The 18747-nt window shown below is 39.8% G+C and overlaps 2 protein-coding genes across 6 annotated transcripts in view; one reads left to right on the top strand and one right to left on the bottom strand.

Moving 5' to 3' along the window:
- The window catches only part of inppl1b (inositol polyphosphate phosphatase-like 1b), a 36788-nt gene extending 19990 nt beyond the window's left edge, over positions 1-16798 (bottom strand). For 2 of the 3 annotated variants that reach the window (XR_007944566.1, XM_022194911.2), the window contains exon 1: positions 911-1946. Coding sequence is in view for 2 of the 3 variants with exons in the window: in XM_022194911.2 (XP_022050603.1) it covers positions 911-1047 (137 nt within the window). In the remaining variant the exon portion in view is untranslated. Of the gene's footprint in view, positions 1-910; positions 1947-1980; positions 2071-12075; positions 12202-16678 lie in introns of those variants that run through there. The other variant, XM_051954255.1, reaches the window with a different exon arrangement.
- On the top strand, positions 277-17191 carry arr3b (arrestin 3b, retinal (X-arrestin)). 3 transcript variants are annotated; one of them, XM_051954257.1, is made up of 17 exons: positions 277-456; positions 10046-10176; positions 10572-10604; positions 12438-12468; positions 12622-12682; positions 12777-12821; positions 12917-13107; positions 13263-13322; positions 13403-13479; positions 13587-13722; positions 13803-13887; positions 14909-14981; positions 15246-15383; positions 15548-15625; positions 15729-15752; positions 15850-16200; positions 16717-17191. In XM_051954257.1, the coding sequence occupies exons 3-16, from the start codon at positions 10597-10599 to the stop codon at positions 15932-15934; spliced, it is 1092 nt and encodes a 363-aa protein (XP_051810217.1). In that variant the 5' UTR covers positions 277-456; positions 10046-10176; positions 10572-10596; the 3' UTR covers positions 15935-16200; positions 16717-17191. The 3 variants fall into 3 exon arrangements, with proteins under 3 accessions (XP_051810217.1, XP_051810216.1, XP_051810218.1); XM_051954256.1 differs by lacking the exon at positions 277-456 and adding an exon at positions 1973-2330; XM_051954258.1 differs by lacking the exons at positions 277-456; positions 10046-10176 and adding an exon at positions 1973-2330.
- Positions 17192-18747: the final 1556 nt, after the last annotated feature.

Consider the following 18747-nt stretch of genomic DNA (forward strand, 5'->3'; position numbering starts at 1 on the left):
ATCTGCTACCGTATTGTACACAGTCAAAGTGGAACTGTTACAGTGGAAGTACAAAATATAAATAAAAATCAACACCAGGGACAAATGTAATAAACTAAAAGGAGGAATGAGATAGTGAGAAAAGAATGAAGGGAAAGAAGGAGCACTGTGAGCGGCCAGGCTCAGCTTTCAGGAATGTATCTGGCTTGGGCTGATGAGCAGTCAGCGTAGTGCGGTTGCTCAGGCTCCCGCCCACTTTCAGGGGCCCCAGGGAAGAAAGAGGGGTAAGTGGGGAAACAGGGAGTCATAAGCTAGGGTTTGACTGGCTGAGATGAACTTTACTTGGACAGAACAGGCTGACTAGTCTGGAGAGGGTGCATGTGTGAAGCTGGCCCAGCCTTTATGCACCACTTTTAGCCATAGTAGCTCCTTCGCTGCCTGTTGGCAGATGATGGTGAAAGTGATGGACGTGACAGGGTAAGTGTAGCTGTTGAATCAATTTACAAATGGGGACATTGTATGGAAATTAATTTATGGATACCAATCCTGTAAGTCAAAATCTAAATGTTTCACAAGATCACATTTACAGTTATAGTTTTTATACAAAGCAAACGTTCTCTGAGTGTCTTCTCACCTAAGTCTTTACTTATTTAACACATTGTAAAATAAATCACTAATCAAATATTTGAAGTAGGTGAAACAAAAAATAAGACATATGAAGCAACATTTAATAACAGAACTGATTTGCAGTGAGCACAGACAGTCACATTTCCTTGCATTACTACAAAGGCTGTAAATTCAATGCCGGCAGGTGCTCATGAAGAATATGTTATTGCTTCCATGATAATAAGTATCACATACAGGTTAAAGTGTTTGATTGTGATGTGTTAGACTGCCCGTTTTGTAAGCAGGTGAGTGTGCGTGTACTCACAGCAGGCACAATGCATAGGCTCCTGGCACAGACTCACTGTCTCTCACTAGGTAGCTGCCATCCCTCCCTGCTCGTGCCAATAAGTCCTCTGCATGCACACGGCTGATGTCACGATGATACCATGCTGCCGTAGCCATGGCAATCAACTTTAAGAGATATGTTCATGAAAATAATCCACATGAGGTGAAGAACTTGATGTGACAAGTTTAATGTAATTTCACTGTCAGACCTGCTCAGACTGGAGGTCTGTCACTCCAGTCATCAGCAGCAGAGTGTGTTGAGCGGTCTACTTTAGTGTTTAAAACCTCCCCATGATCCTCTTCTTCATGACCAAAGTGTCAGACAGACACACCTATCAGCTTGCACTTCCTGGGTCCCTGCTGGCTCCTTCTGGGTCACACATGCTGTTGCGCTGAATGAAAAAAGAAGAAACATCCAGCTGATTGTGAGGTTAGTCCACTCCAAGAACGGCCTGATCCTCAGCAGAAGCTCCGGTCCACCTTTTGGGTAATATCCTTGTTTGGAGAGATTTAGTTGCAGCTTTTGGTGGCAAGTTGCTGCACCCAGGTGGGTGTGTTGCTCCAACAAACACAGACCATCACAGCTGTGTGAGGCAGGGAGAGAGAAGGAGGTAGAAGAAAAATAGCGAGAGGTGCAGAGTCTGAATGAGCCAGCCACCCCTGAGGCAATGACGGTGCCTCCAGCTTAACCACAAACACAAGCCCTCCTCTTGTCCCAAAACAAAAGCCCCACATGCAAACAACAGGAAAAGAAGAACCAAGAATGGCAAAACAAACAAATCAAGCCGCGCACACAGCGCCTACACAGTCACACACGCACACAGCAGAGACAGAAACATACCAGATGGAACTCAGTCAGCACTAAAACCAGACAGGCATGCAACAGAAACCAGACTAATTCAAATGATTTCCCAGCTCTGTTGCCATATAAGGGAAAAGAAACACCCTCCAAAAAGTTCAGCTGATGACTGCAGTGGTCTTTGCTTCTTCCAAGCCCAGATTCCATTTAGGCTAAGTCTGCTTGGATGCAGGCTACACCAAGGGTCTTACTTTCATGCTGGATGTTTGCGTGCTGGCGTGTGTGTCTTGTCAGAAGAGTCCCGTCTGCCTTGGCGTGGTCTCCAGCGGTTCTTCAGAGTGCTGTCAGAGCAGAGGGAGGGAACAGAAAGGCAGAGGACAACCCCGTTAGAGAGCAGAGCAGACAGAGGAAGTGACTCGACATTCCAGATGGCGGACATAGCCAGGAGAATTCTTGTGAGGGGCTCAGCTTCACCACCAGTGTGTGAAACAGCAAACTACTTCCTTTTTCTCCGTCCTGTCTGTTTTCTTCTTCCTCCCGACACCCCAACTCTGTCCCTTTCCTCAGATTCCAAACAGAAACCACAGCTCTTCACTCTCAGGTGAGCTTTTTGGCTGATCCTCTCTTTCTTCCTTCTTATGAAACATCTTCATCTTCAGATATTTCATCCTCTGTCTGGCATGTTTACTTCCACCCTTTCTTTGTCCTGTCCCCTCCCTTCACTTCCCTTCCCCTCTTGCTCACCGCTTCCCTCTGAGCAAAACACAGTCTCCATATGGTTATGATCATCCTTAACTTTCTTATTTTTGCCCTACTAGAACATCGCCCATTATTCAGCCTTCCTTCGTCCCTCCCTCTCCATTAGCTGGAGCGTATAACTCTGTGGGAAGCTGTTCAGTCCCACATTTACTGTTTTGCCTCTCACTACTCAGCAGAAACGCGCCGACCACCAACCACAGAGCCCATAAAATAAATAGACGCAAGTCCATCCCAATCTGATGATGCATCTTCTTAACCCTAAATCTATAATCAGCTCTTTTTAGTATTGCTATGTGCTTTGTACAGCAAATAATAGAACAATATACAATATCTTGCCTGTGACACTTGAATGAGTCAAACATTGAAATGCCAACATGTCCTAGCCTAGCCATGCTAGACCCATGTTTCTGACGGCACAAGGGTCTAGGGAAGCTCGACAGGGAGGGAGGCGGGCTAAAAGGTTGTCTATCAAATCCCTCTGCAGCAATTGGGTAGGTATACAACCAATCAACGCAACGAATAGGCTGACGTAGTTCCGAGAGCACCGGCGGATTGTGGCTAAGTCCCATTCATAGACTGTATATATAGTGGACGTAGCATCTGGCTCCAGAATTGAAGCCAACCCGGAAGTGTCAAAAACTTGCAATATCCCGCCGTCCGCTAGGGCTGGCTCCAAAAAGCTTTTGCTCCATAGACCCCAATTCATTTTTGGAAAAAATAAAATTTGATAGACTGACTTTCTACAGCTCAGGATTTTTTTCCTGTTAGTTTTCATGGTCAAAATGAGAGATCAGGTGGCCGATCTTAAAATAAATCACTGAATTTTAAATAAATCGTTAAAGTTGGCGGAGCCAGGGGGCGTGGCTATACTTGATAGACAGCAGCAGAAGCCTCTGCGGTAAAACGTGGGCGGGATAAGAGAGTCCTCAGCCAATCCTGCCCCTAGTTGCTCTCCGGTCCAGTCTGTTTGATGACGCTTTTTACGTCACTGGCTCCAAAAAATCCAAAACGGCGACCAGGAAGTAGCAAAATCCAGGCTTCATTTTCTCGCCGTTGAAACCAACGGGTGATGTCACGGTTAGTTTACGCCTGGTCCCATTAGCTTCCCAACCAGCGGAGCCGCGGAGCCAACTGGTATATTAAGGATTTGCCATATCCCGTCGGCATAAGTCCAAATACGTCTTTCTTCTCAATGAAACACTTAAGTGCCGTCCTTTGTTTATCTTTCAAGTTGAATTTTAGCTTCAAATCTTTAAGGGCTGTGGCCAAAGCCGAGTCGAAAGATAACTGTTTATTGTGCGCTGGTTGTTTCTGTCAGAATCGTCACGCCTCTGTCGTCACTTCGTTACGCCCGCCTTCTGACTCTACACTTCATGGTGATTGGTCCGGCCAGTTTTAGGAGCATCCAGCCTCAAGCCTTATGGAGGGTAACTAGACCCACCCTGGCAGAGAATTAAATTTGTTGCCGTGGGTTGTCTAGCGCGGCTAGGCTAAACATGTCCACAAAGATGATGAAAACATGCTGATTCGTAGTCGATATTAAACAGGGATCATTATGTTGACAAAGTTGGTTTAGTGTATTAATTTGCCAACATGTACTGCTTGTGACTATTTTCAAAGTACAACTGAGACTGAGGGGAACATCATAAGTTTTGCGTGTTTTTAATGAAAAAATTTTTTTCCCAAATATATAAATTGAACTTGTAGTAGCTCAAGATGAATATTTAGGGTAAAACCAAAGCTATTATTTATCTGCAGGGAAACATGAATGGGTGCATCAAAATTCACAGAAATGTGTTGAATAATTCTGAATAACCACCATTTAAAGGTCACTGGGACACCAAAGTCAGTAGGATCCATTTTCTGTATACAACAGATGATTGTATGCAGTATTTTTGCGATGTTTCTGGGATAAAAAACTTCAGCAAGGTCATCAGATAATTCATCCTCTGGGTTTCATAGTTTATAGGTGGTGATAGAGGAAAAACACAAGGATCACTAATGTCAGCTGGAATGTTTTAGGAACATCTTTGAACCATAAGTATTGTATAAAATGTCATGGCAATCCATTCAACTCTTTTTGAGATATTTTAGCATTGCACCAACCAGCCAATAGATGATGAGATTTTTATGACCGCAACAGACAAATACAGGTTGGTGACAAATCAAAGAAAACGCACAAACACTTTTCCCCTACAGTGAGGATATCTAGTGGCTCTGTTATGCTTTGAGGGTGTTTTACTGTCATGGTTTGGGTTCACTTGTGGGTTCGCGTGTTCAAATTGTTCTGAGTGATATTTATCCTATGCTGAAACATTTCTACCCTGATAGGAGTGGTCTCTTACAGGATGAAAAGCCCCCATCCACAGAGCAAGAGAGGGAAGTGAATGGTTTCATGAAAGTGATGTGAGTCATATGTTACGGTCTTTGCAGCCAAAAGAAACCAACCCAATTCAACATCTACTTGAGATTTTGGACTGATGTGTTAGACAGCACTCTCCATCACCATCATCAAACCATCAAATAAAGGAAAATCTTTTGGAAGAATAGAGTTCATCGCTCCAGTACAGTACCAGACTTGGAGAATCAATGCCAAGGTTCACCAAAGCTCTTCTGTCAGCACACGGAGGCCCAACGCAGTACTAAAACATGTTGCGTTGGTTGTGACTTTCATTTATTTCCTATCTGTTTATTATCTACACTCTTCATGAGAACATGAGCTGTGGTGAAGACCCATATCTGATACAGGCCTTGTAATATTTTCCAAAACCACAAAATTTCACTATCATCACTGCAAAATCCCCTACAGATAGTTTTCTCATTTATCACAACAATCATGCTCAGAAGCAGCAGTTGTGTGGAGTTGATTTGGTTCCTGCCGTGTCTGTTACTTTACCCAGTTCTACCAAATGCTCTGCTTATGCAAGCAATGGATTGGACGGGATACTGACACAGACAGAAACAGCAAGATGTACTCCAAGAACACCTGCTCGCTTTCATTTTCCATGCCAGCAGGCAGATCAGCTTTTGAATTTAATTATTATTTTGTTTAACTAGAGTCAGACCGCCTTATCTAGATGAAGGAGATGCTTGAGGAGCTGTAGTTTTTCCAATTTCTAACAGGACTTTTGAACATTTCACATAAATACATGATTCTATATCTTATAATTCAGGCCAGAAAGCAGGACAGGGAGTGATTATATGAGAGACAAAACACAGTATACATTAAATAACTAAGTAAAGGAAATTATTCTGATTGAACATAAGCTGTTACCATAAGCATATCCGCAAGAGGATAAACCTTTCCTTAAAAATTAAGCAATATTCAAAACATCATATAGAGCTAGTCATAGTTGTTAAACTGTTCCAAAGTAAGTCACATCATGAATTAGAACTGTGTGATGAGTAAGTGCTCTGGTTGAGAATGTGTTCACAACAACTATCTTTCAAGGTGATGGCACCAACAACCATTTAGTACCAGCTGGGTTTGTCAGCAGGAGGTGCTAAAAATACAGTAGGCTAAAGGTCACTGGGAGCTGCAGAACCCAAGGGATATAAGGCCAACAAGTAACACTGCTGTAACTGCCTGACATTTAGTCTTAGTTCACATTGAGTAGATATTTCGAGTGCACTAATATTTTATAGGACCGATGTTGACCTCATTATTATACACAAAACTTTGTTGAAGGTTATATGGATAGCTCTTCACACTGTTTACTATCGGTAAGAGGTTACACTAATTGGCTCAACACTTGTAGCGCTGGTGTTTCTTTTAGCAACAGCCACTACGTAACTGCCTCAAATTAGCAACACTCAGACGACCAGCTTGTTAAGAAGTGGTAATACCATGGTGTTGTAATGCACTGGGACAAGTCAGCAGTCCCTTCAAGAGACAACACTTTATATAGAAAGAGTTCGCTTGGAATGGCACCAGCTTAACTATAAGGGGCTTATGGGACTGTACGTAACCTCCCTCAGTCAAAACTGGAAAAAGTCAGTGAGTGCAGAGACTGGAACATTACGCAAGACTGCATTCAGTGATTTTATCCTGAAAGAATTAAGTTAATTTCAAAAATACAATTGTACATAGTGTATCTCAACATATTCAATGCAATATAGGAGTTAAATCTCTGAACATTACAAACCTATAAACAGCATTCACCACAAAACTAATTATCGTTGAAATGGATTTTAAAATTTTTTTGTTTCTCTTCAAAAAATAAGGTAACAAAAGTGTGAGGATTCATCGCAAAAGTCTGAGCACTGCCAGTTATCAGGTGTTGCATAAAAGTCACATGCTCCTCGTAGAGAGGCCATTGCTCCCACATCTCCACTCTTACAACATTGGTTGTTTGCTTTAATTTATTAGAATGGCTTCTAACGAGTCTAAAGCTCATTTTACACAGCTCCTTAGCTGTTTGAGATTTCAGTAAACTAATGTGTATGTCTACCAGCTGTGATAGCATGGGCAGTATTATCTTCATCTTGTGAGTTTCAATGTCATCAGGACAAATTGTGGTCCTGGAAACACCCACTGTAGCATGAAGTACAGCAAAAAGTATTTTTGAGTATGTTAACAGCGGTCGTGAAACGATCAGCCAGAACAAACCACCTGCTTAGTACTGTCAGCCCTCCTCATGTCACCAAAGCTGCTCTGATCCATAGTGGCATGAACGCCACATGACCTCTGAAGGTGTTCCCTGGTATCAACCACCGAGACATTTGCATTAGATTCTTTAAGTCATGTAAGCTGCGTGGATTTGACAGACTTGTTTTTCCAGCACATCACAGATGCTCAATCGGATTGAGATCTGGGGAATTTGGAGACCAAATCAACACCCTGATCTCTTTGTTGTGAACTATTCTTGAACAATGCTTGCAGTGCGGCAGGGGGCATTTTCCAGCTGATAGATGCCACTGCCATCAAAGAATACCACTGTGTGTGTGGTCTTCAACAAAATTTAGGCAAATAATACATGTCAAAGAAATATCTACATGAATACTAAGATTCAAAGTTTTCCCCCCAACCATTGCCCTGAGCATCACACTCTCCACCACCTTGTCATCTTCCCACAGTGCATCCTGCTGCCCTGTTCCCACTGGGTAAATGACATGCAGGTACCTGACCATCCAAATAACTAAAAAAAAAAAAAGTTAAACATGATTCATCAGACCAGGATATTTTATTCCACTGCATCATGGTCCAGTTCTAAAGAATTGTAAAGTACATGACAGAGGTCAACCTGACCTGTCTGCCTTATATCCAGCAAGCTGCAATGCATTGTGTGTTATGACACCTTTTTTCCATGGCAAGCCTTAAGGTTTTAATCTCTTTATGCTTCAGTTGCCCATCTTTGAGCCTTGGGCACCCATTATCCTGCGAGTTCACTGGTTGCCTTTCCTTGTACTAACCACTGCATACTGGGGAAAAAATCCACAAGGCTTCCAATTTAGGAGAAACTCTGCCCCAGTCATGTAGCCTTCACAATTTGGCCGTTGTCAAAGCTGTTAGACCATTTTTCCTGCTTCCAGCACATACCTTCAAGAACTGACTGTTCACTTACTGTCTGGTTAACTACAACTACAACTTCACAGGTGTCACTGTAACAAGATGATCATGGTTATTCATTTCACCTGTCAGTGACTTTAATGCTATGGCTGTCTCCATCTATGGACAGATTTTAGCAACGTGACAACATCACAACTGTGCAAGGTAAAGTCAGGAAACTTTACAGGTATGTAGCTGCAATAAAAATGAAGGCCGAGTTTGAAAACAGCTGTGGTACGAGTACTTGCAGAACACTTATGGATCAGAACGTCAACATTTTGACAGGCAGGTGAAATCCCATTCCAAGATGGTTTCTAGTTATTGTAGAGTATAACATCGAATGATTAGAGCTTTAATCTTCTAAATAGCTTAAACACCTTAGGGATGATTTGGCAAGGTAATTCACACTCCTGCTGCCTCTTCTAACAGCCTTAAAGAGATCTCATAACCTTGTCCCGATATGACAGTTGAAGGGAGATCGACACAAACATCCACCAATCTCATTCATTATCCTTAACTGCCAAGTTGTGGCAACATATCCATAAAACCAATCATCTAGCTCCCTCATTAATCAATGGATTTACCTTTACAGCACTGAGCCAATTCAGAGGCAGTCACTGCCAATAAATGTAGGTTCTTCAATATACCTGAAAGCTGGGTCGAGCTTGTGCTGCTATCCTAAATGACATAGTCCAGTTTCGCTGTGATAAAACTTTGAGATTCAGGTAGTTCTTTTCTTCTCATGAAGTCAAATATTCTAAATGTTTTGGGCATATGGCAGTGACAAACAGAAATCTGACCCTAACTGGGAAAAGGTCCAAATTCCAAAGGTGGGCAGTTGAAGTTTATATAAGCTGTATTACATTGTTGCATTTCTCTCAAATAGAAACCTCAGCCTTCATTTAGATAGATAGATAAATTTATCATCTGTTCCAAGTAAAAACAGAAATTTGCCTTTTGTCATGGCGGTAAGACAAAATTTTGTTTTAATGGCCTGAAAGTTTTAAAACCAAGTGCTGGTGTTACAGTCCCATGAATTGGCACAAATCAGACAAGACAGTATACTAAATGCTATTAATTTGCTAAAAAAAAAAAAAACCTGCTCATGACCATAAATAACAGAACTGATTTGGTAATGAAATTGATGTCAGCTGTAAGACCCAGTTTATTACACGGCAGTAAGTCAGCATGTCACTTAGCTTTCTGTAAACCTCCCATAAGCGCAGACTGTACAGGGCTTTTGTGAGAGAAACCATCTGTTGGCCTGGCTACCACAACAACTAAAATCCAACTAATACCGCTCTACTCCAGTCTAATCTGTAAGAAAGGAAGTCCTTGAACATCCACACAGTCCATTCACAAGACAATCTTTTCTGTCTAAAATACTCTAGGAGTATTTTAGAACTAATTTACACTTAGAGCAAATAATGTATGCAATACATACATGCAATTTTTTACCAAGTTTTTACAAACACAGACCTTTAAAAAATTGAAAGTCAGAGGAGAGGAGAGACTGTCATATGCTCCATTGTTATTTCTAAATGATCCTTTCATAAGAAAAATCTTTTTTACACATACATATAAAGTAATATAGAAAACGCACAAGCTGAGCATTGTTCAGTCATGACATTCAATCAGTGCAGGTCAAAGAAGACATGTATTTCTCTGTGGTTTCCATTCATGATTCTGACCTTGTTCCTGCACAAGTTACCATAAAAACTGAGCGTGTGTGTGCAAAGTGTGAAGTGCATAAAATTAGGCATCCAAACATGTATTTCAGAAAAACTGGGACTGATGCAAAAACAACAACAATGACCAGTCTAATTTTACTCCAGGACATGGCCTGTTTTAGTCCATATCTGTCTCAGCTTCAAGACTGAAACTACCTACAGCTTTGACCTCACGATTTTGAAGTCACATACACAACAGTATTTTTACCCAAGCTGTGGACGAAAACAGTAGTGTTATAATGAATTAATCAGATTTTCTCTGAAATATCCTTCCCTCAGGTAAGCTGAAGGGAGGGATTCTAGGTTGGGAGGTCAAGGTATAAAAGCAAAGGGAAGGCAGTGACTGGGAATCACTCACACTAACAACAGGGAGGGATTAGAGAAGACTCACTGACAGAGCTGAGGACACGGTAAGCGAGTTGATTCTCCTACTGACTGACCTACTGCACATTAGAAACAGATCAAGAGTTTGATAATTCAAAATCTGAATCATTGCATTTAGTGAAGATATATCATCGTTGATACTTCACAGGAATATATACTTAAACCACTTTTGTCACTGTTTGCATTATCACTAACAAGAACTACATGCCAATACGTTCAGCTTGAGGAATGCCGTCTTAATTGTTTTACTTCTAAAATCAGAAAGGTTTTCTTCTTTACAAGGAATGCATGAAAAATGTTGGAAGCATGTCTATAGTATTGTAAAGTTTTCACCTGATGCACAACAGTCACACTGATACACTTGTGATGGGTCTCCTGAATTTTACACATTTTTCAGTCTTTTTAATGCTTTTGTTTACAGACTGGATCTCTAACTTGCCAGCAAGATGTCAAAGTAAGTATAAAGGATTTTAGCTAGTAAACTATATTCAGTGAGAATCCTGATAGTAACTAGTTTAGATTTTTAAAAAATTCCTTCTTGTAGTGGTGAAAGGCAACATAATACCACAAATGGAAATCGAATACACCTGTTTAGCATCATTATAACAGTAATACTTTATGCTGTCTCAAAATTAACAATTTCTCTTTTTGCAAAAATGCCCGACTTCAATCATTTGTGTATGAATCTTGTATTGAGATATTTAGTATACAATGCTGACAATTATTTTTTTAAATAAATTGTTTCTTGTTTCATTTCATAGAAAGGCTCATGCAGGGATCAAAGTGATAATTCCTTCTCAGGAAACAAAAAGAGTAGTTTAGATGTAACAATTTAACATCTCTGCAGTGTCTATGATTCTTTAACACTTTAATTATTTTACAGTTTTCACATATTGCATTTCTGTGCTTGCACTAGGGAAAATTTGTCTCTAGCCACTGTGGCTAAAGTGCTAGAATTTTGTTTAGCCACATTTTTTCAGTATCTGTACTGTGGCGCACAAAATTTTGAAAAAATGGAGTCCTTTTCCTGCATTCTGGTGCATTTTGAGGCCAAAAATTATGTTCAATATTGCTTCAGTTTATTTCAACATTTTAATTAAAAAAGTACATATGATATTTTTATTTTAAAAAATTCGGTATCTTTCTATTTAAAATGATTTTTCAACTCTTCGATCGCCCTCTCCTTGTCCTCCTTGTTGTACGCCTTCCCGGGGTTAGTCCGAATCCTTTTTCTGATTGGCTGAGACGAGACACGTGACAGTGTGTATCTATTAATGATCGGAAGCATTCGGGTTGTTCCGGTTATACTCGGTAGCGTTCTTCAGTAAAGGAGACGCGGTTTGTTATTTTCTTTTATTATTGCTCGGCAAATTACGAAAAAGTTGTAAGTTAACCCTTTATTCACATTTATTAGGCAAAATTTGCTTCGCCACCGTGGCTAAACATGCTAAAAATGGCTTCGCCATCCTGAGGAAAGCTTCGCCTATGGCGAAGTGGCGAATGGCTAGCGCAAGCACAGCATTTCTATATTTGTATATGGTATGGCTGTTAAAATAGACGGTGTGGATCTTGGAAGAGAGATTAACAAGACAAGCTTTAACAGGATTAATTGGCAAGCACCTGAAAGAGGCAAACACCACCTGGGATTACCTCTTTCTGCATGACATATGCTGTAATCACAGTCACTTTGCTGTATGCAAATGGGCAACAAATATATCTTAACCCAGAAAAATAATCTTTGCATTATGATACAGGACTTGACACATATGCATTCAAACAGCATTATAATTATAATAAATGCACCCTTCACTGAGTTCTGCAATAAAACATCATCACTCTTTGTTTTGCAATTCAAAAAGGATAGCTGAAATTTAAAAAAAAAACTGAACTATTTTATATAATGTAACCAATATGTCTGAACTCACCAGAATACAGTGATGTCTTGTGTCCAGATTAGACTCTAGTGCCAGCAGGTCTTTTCCATTTTAAGCACTAATCCATCCTCACAGGAGAGGAATAAAACCATGGGTAGACAGTAGGGGGAGTTTATCCTGTAATTAGAAATGACAACCATGGTATGTTGTAGATGTACAATAAGATGACACAAGACAACTTTGGACACAGAAAAAGGACGTTTTTGCTATGCACTAACAAAAACAACTATACTATGGAGAGAGGCACATTTGGACTTGGCCCTGAACATGTTTGTTGCACTTTTAATCAAATATGTTTCGAGCAACTAGTCAGATTCAGAGATTCATTGTGTTTTACTTTTCACTCTTTTCAGAGTATTCAAGAAGACCAGTGGGAATGGACATGTAAGTGGCCTCAATATAGTCATTACAGGGCACCCCTTTGGCAGAGGGAGGAGTGCAATTTGTATGTCGCTGTTCCAACTTCCAGAAATAGCTCCAAAATTCTTGTAACCCTGGTGAACCGCTTCCCTCTTTGCTTTTTTCCATTTCTCTCAGATTGCCCTGTACTTGGGGAAGAGAGACTTTGTGGACCATGTGGATTCTGTGGACATAGTTGGTGCGTGGCACAATTTCCTCTACACATATGTACACACTGTGTACATGAATCTTTTGAATGGAAGGCCGTTAAATGATTATTCTCCTATTTGCAGAGGGGGTAGTTAAAGTGGACCCTTCTGGTCTTGAAGGCAGGAAAGGTACTTATATTATATACACTATCAATTAGAAGCACTATAAGCCATGAACCATAACAACACAGTCTATAATGCAACTATATCCTTTTCCATTACAGTTTACGTCTACCTCGCTTGTGCCTTCCGCTATGGAAGTGATGACTTGGACGTCATCGGGCTGTCCTTCAGGAGAGACATCTGGGTCAAGCGCGTTCAAGTGTATCCAGCTACAGAAAACCCAACTAAAACACCAATGCTGGAATCCCTCCTAAAGAAAACTGGAGATCAAGGATGTCCCTTTGCGTTCCAGGTGAGGGAGCATAATCTCCTTACGTAACATCAGCTGAGTCCTGGTACTCGGTACAATCTTGTTTTGATCAAGCACCAATCTTAATATCACTTTTACTATCCAGTCATCATTTTAAGTGAACCATTATGAATGTGCTTTGTTTCTTCTTGCTTCAGATGCCAACAGATCTTCCTTGCTCAGTGTCATTACAGCCTGGGCCTGGTGATTCTGGCAAGGTACACCTACAGACCATTTTATTCTTTCGCACATACACTAATAACAAAGAATAATTTATTTGGATTTTGTTCTGTTGTAGGCTTGTGGCGTGGACTTTGAGATTAAAGCATTCATTGCCAATGAAGCAGACAATCCAGATGAAGTGATTGACAAAAAGTATGTCTGCTTCTAGTTAAGTCATACTGTCAGTGCACTCTGGGCAATCTTGAGCTAAATAAATAACATGCAGAGAATCATCAACTATGTCTTTTACCTGGTCTTAGGGACACTTGCCGACTGATGATTCGTAAAATACAGTTTGCACCAGCTAACAACAAGGCTGGACCCAAGGCTGAACTCTCAAAGCAGTTTATGATGTCTGACAAACCAGTTCATTTGGAGATTTCAATTGAAAAAGAGGTACATGAAAACAGTATTTTTGGCGTTGTAAAGGTTAGGTTATTGCTAAATTATTCTAAATAGATTTTTTTTATTTATAGTGTTATTACCATGGAGATCCGATCACCGTCAAAGTAAAAATCAACAACGAAACCAACAAGACCGTGAAGAAAATCAAAGTCTCTGGTAGGCAACAAGAAAATGGTTAAAGCTTGATTTTATTTAAAGTTACATATAATAGACCCTGCAGAAAAACGAGATTATGCGATCGCATGAATTCCTGCATTAATCACCAAAATGCCGCTGATTATGCGGGGGTCAATTATTTCCCAAAAGGCCGCATAATCCCTGCAAAACAGCACATAATTCCCACAAGAATCTCACATTTCCACGAAAAAAAAGAGAAATATGCAGGTCCCGCTTGATTTCACAATTCTTGCATAAAATGAGAAAAGTATAACCAATATAAATGGAGTTGTGAGGGAGTTTTTATGTGACGCCCGGCCTGACAGCATCAGTTCGCGCATTCACACACACACTAGAAGCACGAGCTGATGCGGAGTGCGGCGCTCAGAGACGAAAAACAAGAATGGTGAATGCTCTAAGATCACATTTACCCACGAATATTTCAGCCTGAGACCGGGCAAAACAGTACCCAGATTTACTGCACGAAAGTGGGGGGAAACTTTTTTGCACCCCGTGCACCATTGTTCTGGAGCACCGAAGAAAATCAACCGTGTTGCAGCACTTCTCCACGACTTCTCCAGGGAGTGTGCTGTGTGAGTGCGCTGTACAGGTGTGTGTGTGTGTGTGTGTGTGTGTGAGTGAAGGAGCGCACCGGGGTGTGTATGCGTGTGTGTGGTTAAACCCCAATACAATTTCTTAAAAAATGAATAGGAAAGTGTTTTAACCTCAGTAAGGGATGTGTGTGTCCTAGTAACAGGATGTAGAAGAAGAATCGCCTTTTTTCCCCAATTCTTACATATTTCCCATCTTTTTGCATATTTCACAACTATTTGCATACTTTGCAACTTTTCGCAATTTCCCTGCAAAAAATGGCATAAAACCCCGCGTATTTATTCGCACTATCAAGGATTTTAGCCCGCGGAATCAAGGATTTTGCCCGCGTTTTTCTGGAGGGTCTAATATACATAGTTTATATATATTTTAATCAACACCTCTAATGTGAACTATTTTATGTTTTTAGTCGAGCAGCTAACAAGTGTGGTCCTCTACTGCTCTGACACTTATACCAAGGAGGTCTGTTCTCAGGAGTTTGCGTAAGTAAACAGCATTTGGATCATTTTGGATTCAGTTTTATTAACTAACTGAAATTGCCAGCCCATAAAACTATTCTTACATCCCAGCATCTTTACATCTGCTCTGTGCAGCTGTAAAATGCTTTGTATATTATTCCATTTCATCATAAATGTAAAATATGGAGTGTGAATAAGCAAGTTAACACAAAAATGGCTTTGAAGTGAAACTATAATTTATGTTTTGTATGTCTTATATGTTATGTATTTATGTACTATTACACACAGGGAGACAGTAAATGCAAACTCTACACTTGACAAGTCCTTCCAAATCATCCCCCTGCTTTCCAACAACAAAGAGAAGCGAGGTCTTGCGGTGGACGGACGGCTAAAAGATGAGGACACCAACCTCGCATCCACAACGCTGTAAGACACGTTAGGTCTTTCAGCAGAGGGTTTACAGTGACGCCAGTACAGGCTTTTATCCTCTTAATGCCTGGTGGTGGTGATGTGGATTGTGTCATCCACTTATGGTGTCTTAAACCAAATCCTTCAGCTCTGAACAGTAAACTATTCCTGTCTCCTCACAGGAGTCAAGGAGATAAGGAGATGCAAGGAATCATCATCTCCTATAAAGTCAAGGTCAACCTGTTGGTGTCCAGTGGAGGGTAAGGCTTATCTGAATAGAAAATATCAATTCATGTTATCTTCATATTTTGTGACAAATTGTGCAAACTAATAGTTCCTTTTGTTGGGTCTCTCTCACCAAAGCCTGCTGGGTGGCCTAACAGGAAGGTAAATATTGATTTTCCTCCCTTTGTTGACAAGTGCTATTTGGGCAAAGAATAATTAAGAAAAGATTTAATATTAAATATTTAATGTCGCTTTTCAGTGATGTCACTGCAGAGGTTCCTCTGACTCTGATGTCCCCAAAACCTGCAGGTGAGTGCAGCATTTTGCACATCATTGTCATTTAAATACTTGCTCAGACTTTTCACTTCAACAAATCAGACAGTGGGGAATTGTCTGTTACTCTTCTGATCATCTTTTATGTCATGTTTCCCCCTTTTCTCTTTTTTTGTGCATGTCACTGCTGTTCACTGAGCAGAAGTGTAAGTATAAAATTGTCTCTGTGTAAAAACATGTATTTAACTGTGGTGGTGACATTCTGCAACTAATTTCCTCGTGTAATTGTGTGTTTCATGAACAACAGCACATTGGATTAAATGCCTTTTCAATTCAGGTGAGGAAAAGTCATTAAGTTTAATGTTGTTCACTTCTTCAAGGGTTGCTGTCCTTTTAGGCACCCTTAAACACAAAATTACGAGATCAACTTGATGATACATAATCAATAAAGTCTAACAGCAGTTATTTGTAAAACAAACATTTGATAATTCAAGGTTGCAAGGTCTTCTGAAAGAAGCAAAAATGGGACAGCCCTTGAAGGAGTGCATTGTTTCACTCTTTTACCAGTGTTGCATTTGTGTAAAATATTTAAGTTGAAGAATTTTAACCCTCATGAAGATTTTTTGGAAGATCCTCAGTAGCTCCTTATATCAGCATGTAATGCTGATTTGGGAAATTATGCAAGAGCTACCACTATATGCATTTGATAAAGGGCCCATGTTGTGAATAATTAAAAAGTGGAAGCCTGCATCGCATGCTACCAGTTTTAGTCCCGTCAGTCAAGAAAATTAGATGAAATGTGTTCTGCAAATTACCTTGGTGATGTTGGACTCAGTTGTCCTTTCATGTACAGGGCGGACATCAAACTTGAGTCCTCTGATTGATAACCAGCGAAGGAAAATCATCTCTCTGACAGAACTCAAGGAATTCAACACTAATGAAGAAAAGCACAAAGTGTCATGTAGTTACTGCAATGTTCTTATTTGCCCTGTACATACATATTTTTATTCATAAATCACTGCAAACGCTCCATCACTGTAAGAATGAAAACATTGTGACATTTCTCTCAATGCATTCAGACAATTGTATAGAATTAAACATGTGTTGCACAGTTGTCAAAGGAAATGTCCAATAGTCATAGAGTAGACCTTTCCGAACATGTTAAGGATACTAAATATGCAGAGCTTAATTTAACCATATTCTTTATTGTTGTGTCATTAGAGCAAGATGTGAAGAATGACTATACTGCTGTGAAATCATGTTCACAAATTACTTCTACTTGTGTCACTCTTCGTAGAATATGACAAAATAAACACAATTTCCCTAAATGTCGACTTCTTTTTGTTCATATTATTCAGTATCTTTGTGTCAACATTTCTATTTAATATTTAGTGCAAAACTACAAAAAAGTAGATAAAACACAATAACTGATAATCATTTTACCGACAAATTATATATTTTTATTTCTATGTTCGCTATCATTTTGGGAAGTCACATTTCACAATCTGTATTTAGTGGATTTATAGTTGTTCCTTGCTCTTAAAAGGTAAAGCTTCTTTGAAACACTGCTCTGAATCATGCCGCTTTCGAAAATACAAAATCATTTCTATCCTTTACACGCTGATGAGACTTTCACATGACCCGCTTGTCCCAAAATGGTGACTCACAAACTGAACCACTCTTCATTCATTTTTCCATTTCTATAACTTAAGACTTTTCCAAAACAAACCTCAAACCCACAATCTCACCTACTGGAGCTTGAAAGCTTGTGAATCCTTCAGAATTTTCTATATGATATTTTTGCATATATATGACTTAAAACGTCCTTAAATTTTCCTGAAAGTCATAAAAATAGAAAACAAGAACCTATTTAAACTAATCAGGCAAAAAATATCAGAGTGGTAATAAGGAAAGGCCATACATTCACTCAGGATAATGAATCAGCTTTACATGTAAGCTTTGGGACATTGGTGGGTTTCCTCATATGAACTGTTCACTTCAGGTCCTTCCACAACATTTCTGTTGGATTAAGGTCAGGATTTGACTTGGTCATTCCAAAACATTAGCTTTAGTCTTGCTTAACCATCCTTTAACAGAAAAACTTGTCTGCTTGTTTTTATTTTTCTTGCTGCCTGATTTACTTTCTCTTGAGAGTCAATCTGTAGACGGGTGTTCAGATATTTTCCTTCAGAATTCACTGGTATATTGAAGAATTAATTGATCAACAATGGTGAGATGATCTGGCCCAAATTAATCAAAAGAGATCCACACCAAGATAATGGATGGAATAAGGTTCTAATACTGAGGAACACAGACATAATAAACAGCATGTCACATTTTATTAAATTCTAGCCATGATTTTTAACATTGGGGACAAATATGTGTTGTTCAAACACACAGGATCTCTACATCAGAACTGAGGTCATGAAACAACCAAGTAAGCACTACGTTGGAAAAAAATATTACGCAGATGAAAAGAGTCATTGACCAGAAATCATAAGTCAGCAATGAGTCACATGCTGATGTTACTTCTGAAATGTGGTCCCACTGTTTCTAAAGGACTTGGTGAAGCTGGCAGACATTTTGGGGGACAGGATAATATAATGTCACATTCATCCAGAGTATCATGTAGCTGACTACTATGAATTAATTCAATGGGTGAGAAGTTGTCATTTTCAACATGAAGTTCTATTTTGGTTTCATCCATCAAACCAAACATTTTTCTGTTAGCCTTCTGGCTTGTGCCACACTTGGATCTTTACCAAACTGCAGACAGACATCAATGTTCTCTTTGAACAGCGTAGCATTTTCCTTCCAGCCCTGCCATGCACGCTGTTGTTTATGTTGATGTTAGACTCATGAAGAGTAACATCAACCACTATGA

The sequence above is a fragment of the Acanthochromis polyacanthus genome, chromosome 10, assembly GCF_021347895.1.
Source record: "Acanthochromis polyacanthus isolate Apoly-LR-REF ecotype Palm Island chromosome 10, KAUST_Apoly_ChrSc, whole genome shotgun sequence".
Taxonomy (NCBI): Eukaryota; Metazoa; Chordata; class Actinopteri; family Pomacentridae; genus Acanthochromis; species Acanthochromis polyacanthus.

What these genes read in the sequence shown, in the direction of transcription:
- arr3b (XM_051954257.1), top strand. An exon ending in GGATTCTGTGGACATAGTTG is followed by an intron (nt 12,683 to 12,776) that starts GTGCGTGGCACA and finishes TCCTATTTGCAG; the next exon opens with AGGGGGTAGTTAAAGTGGAC. An exon ending in AACCTCGCATCCACAACGCT is followed by an intron (nt 15,384 to 15,547) that starts GTAAGACACGTT and finishes GTCTCCTCACAG; the next exon opens with GAGTCAAGGAGATAAGGAGA.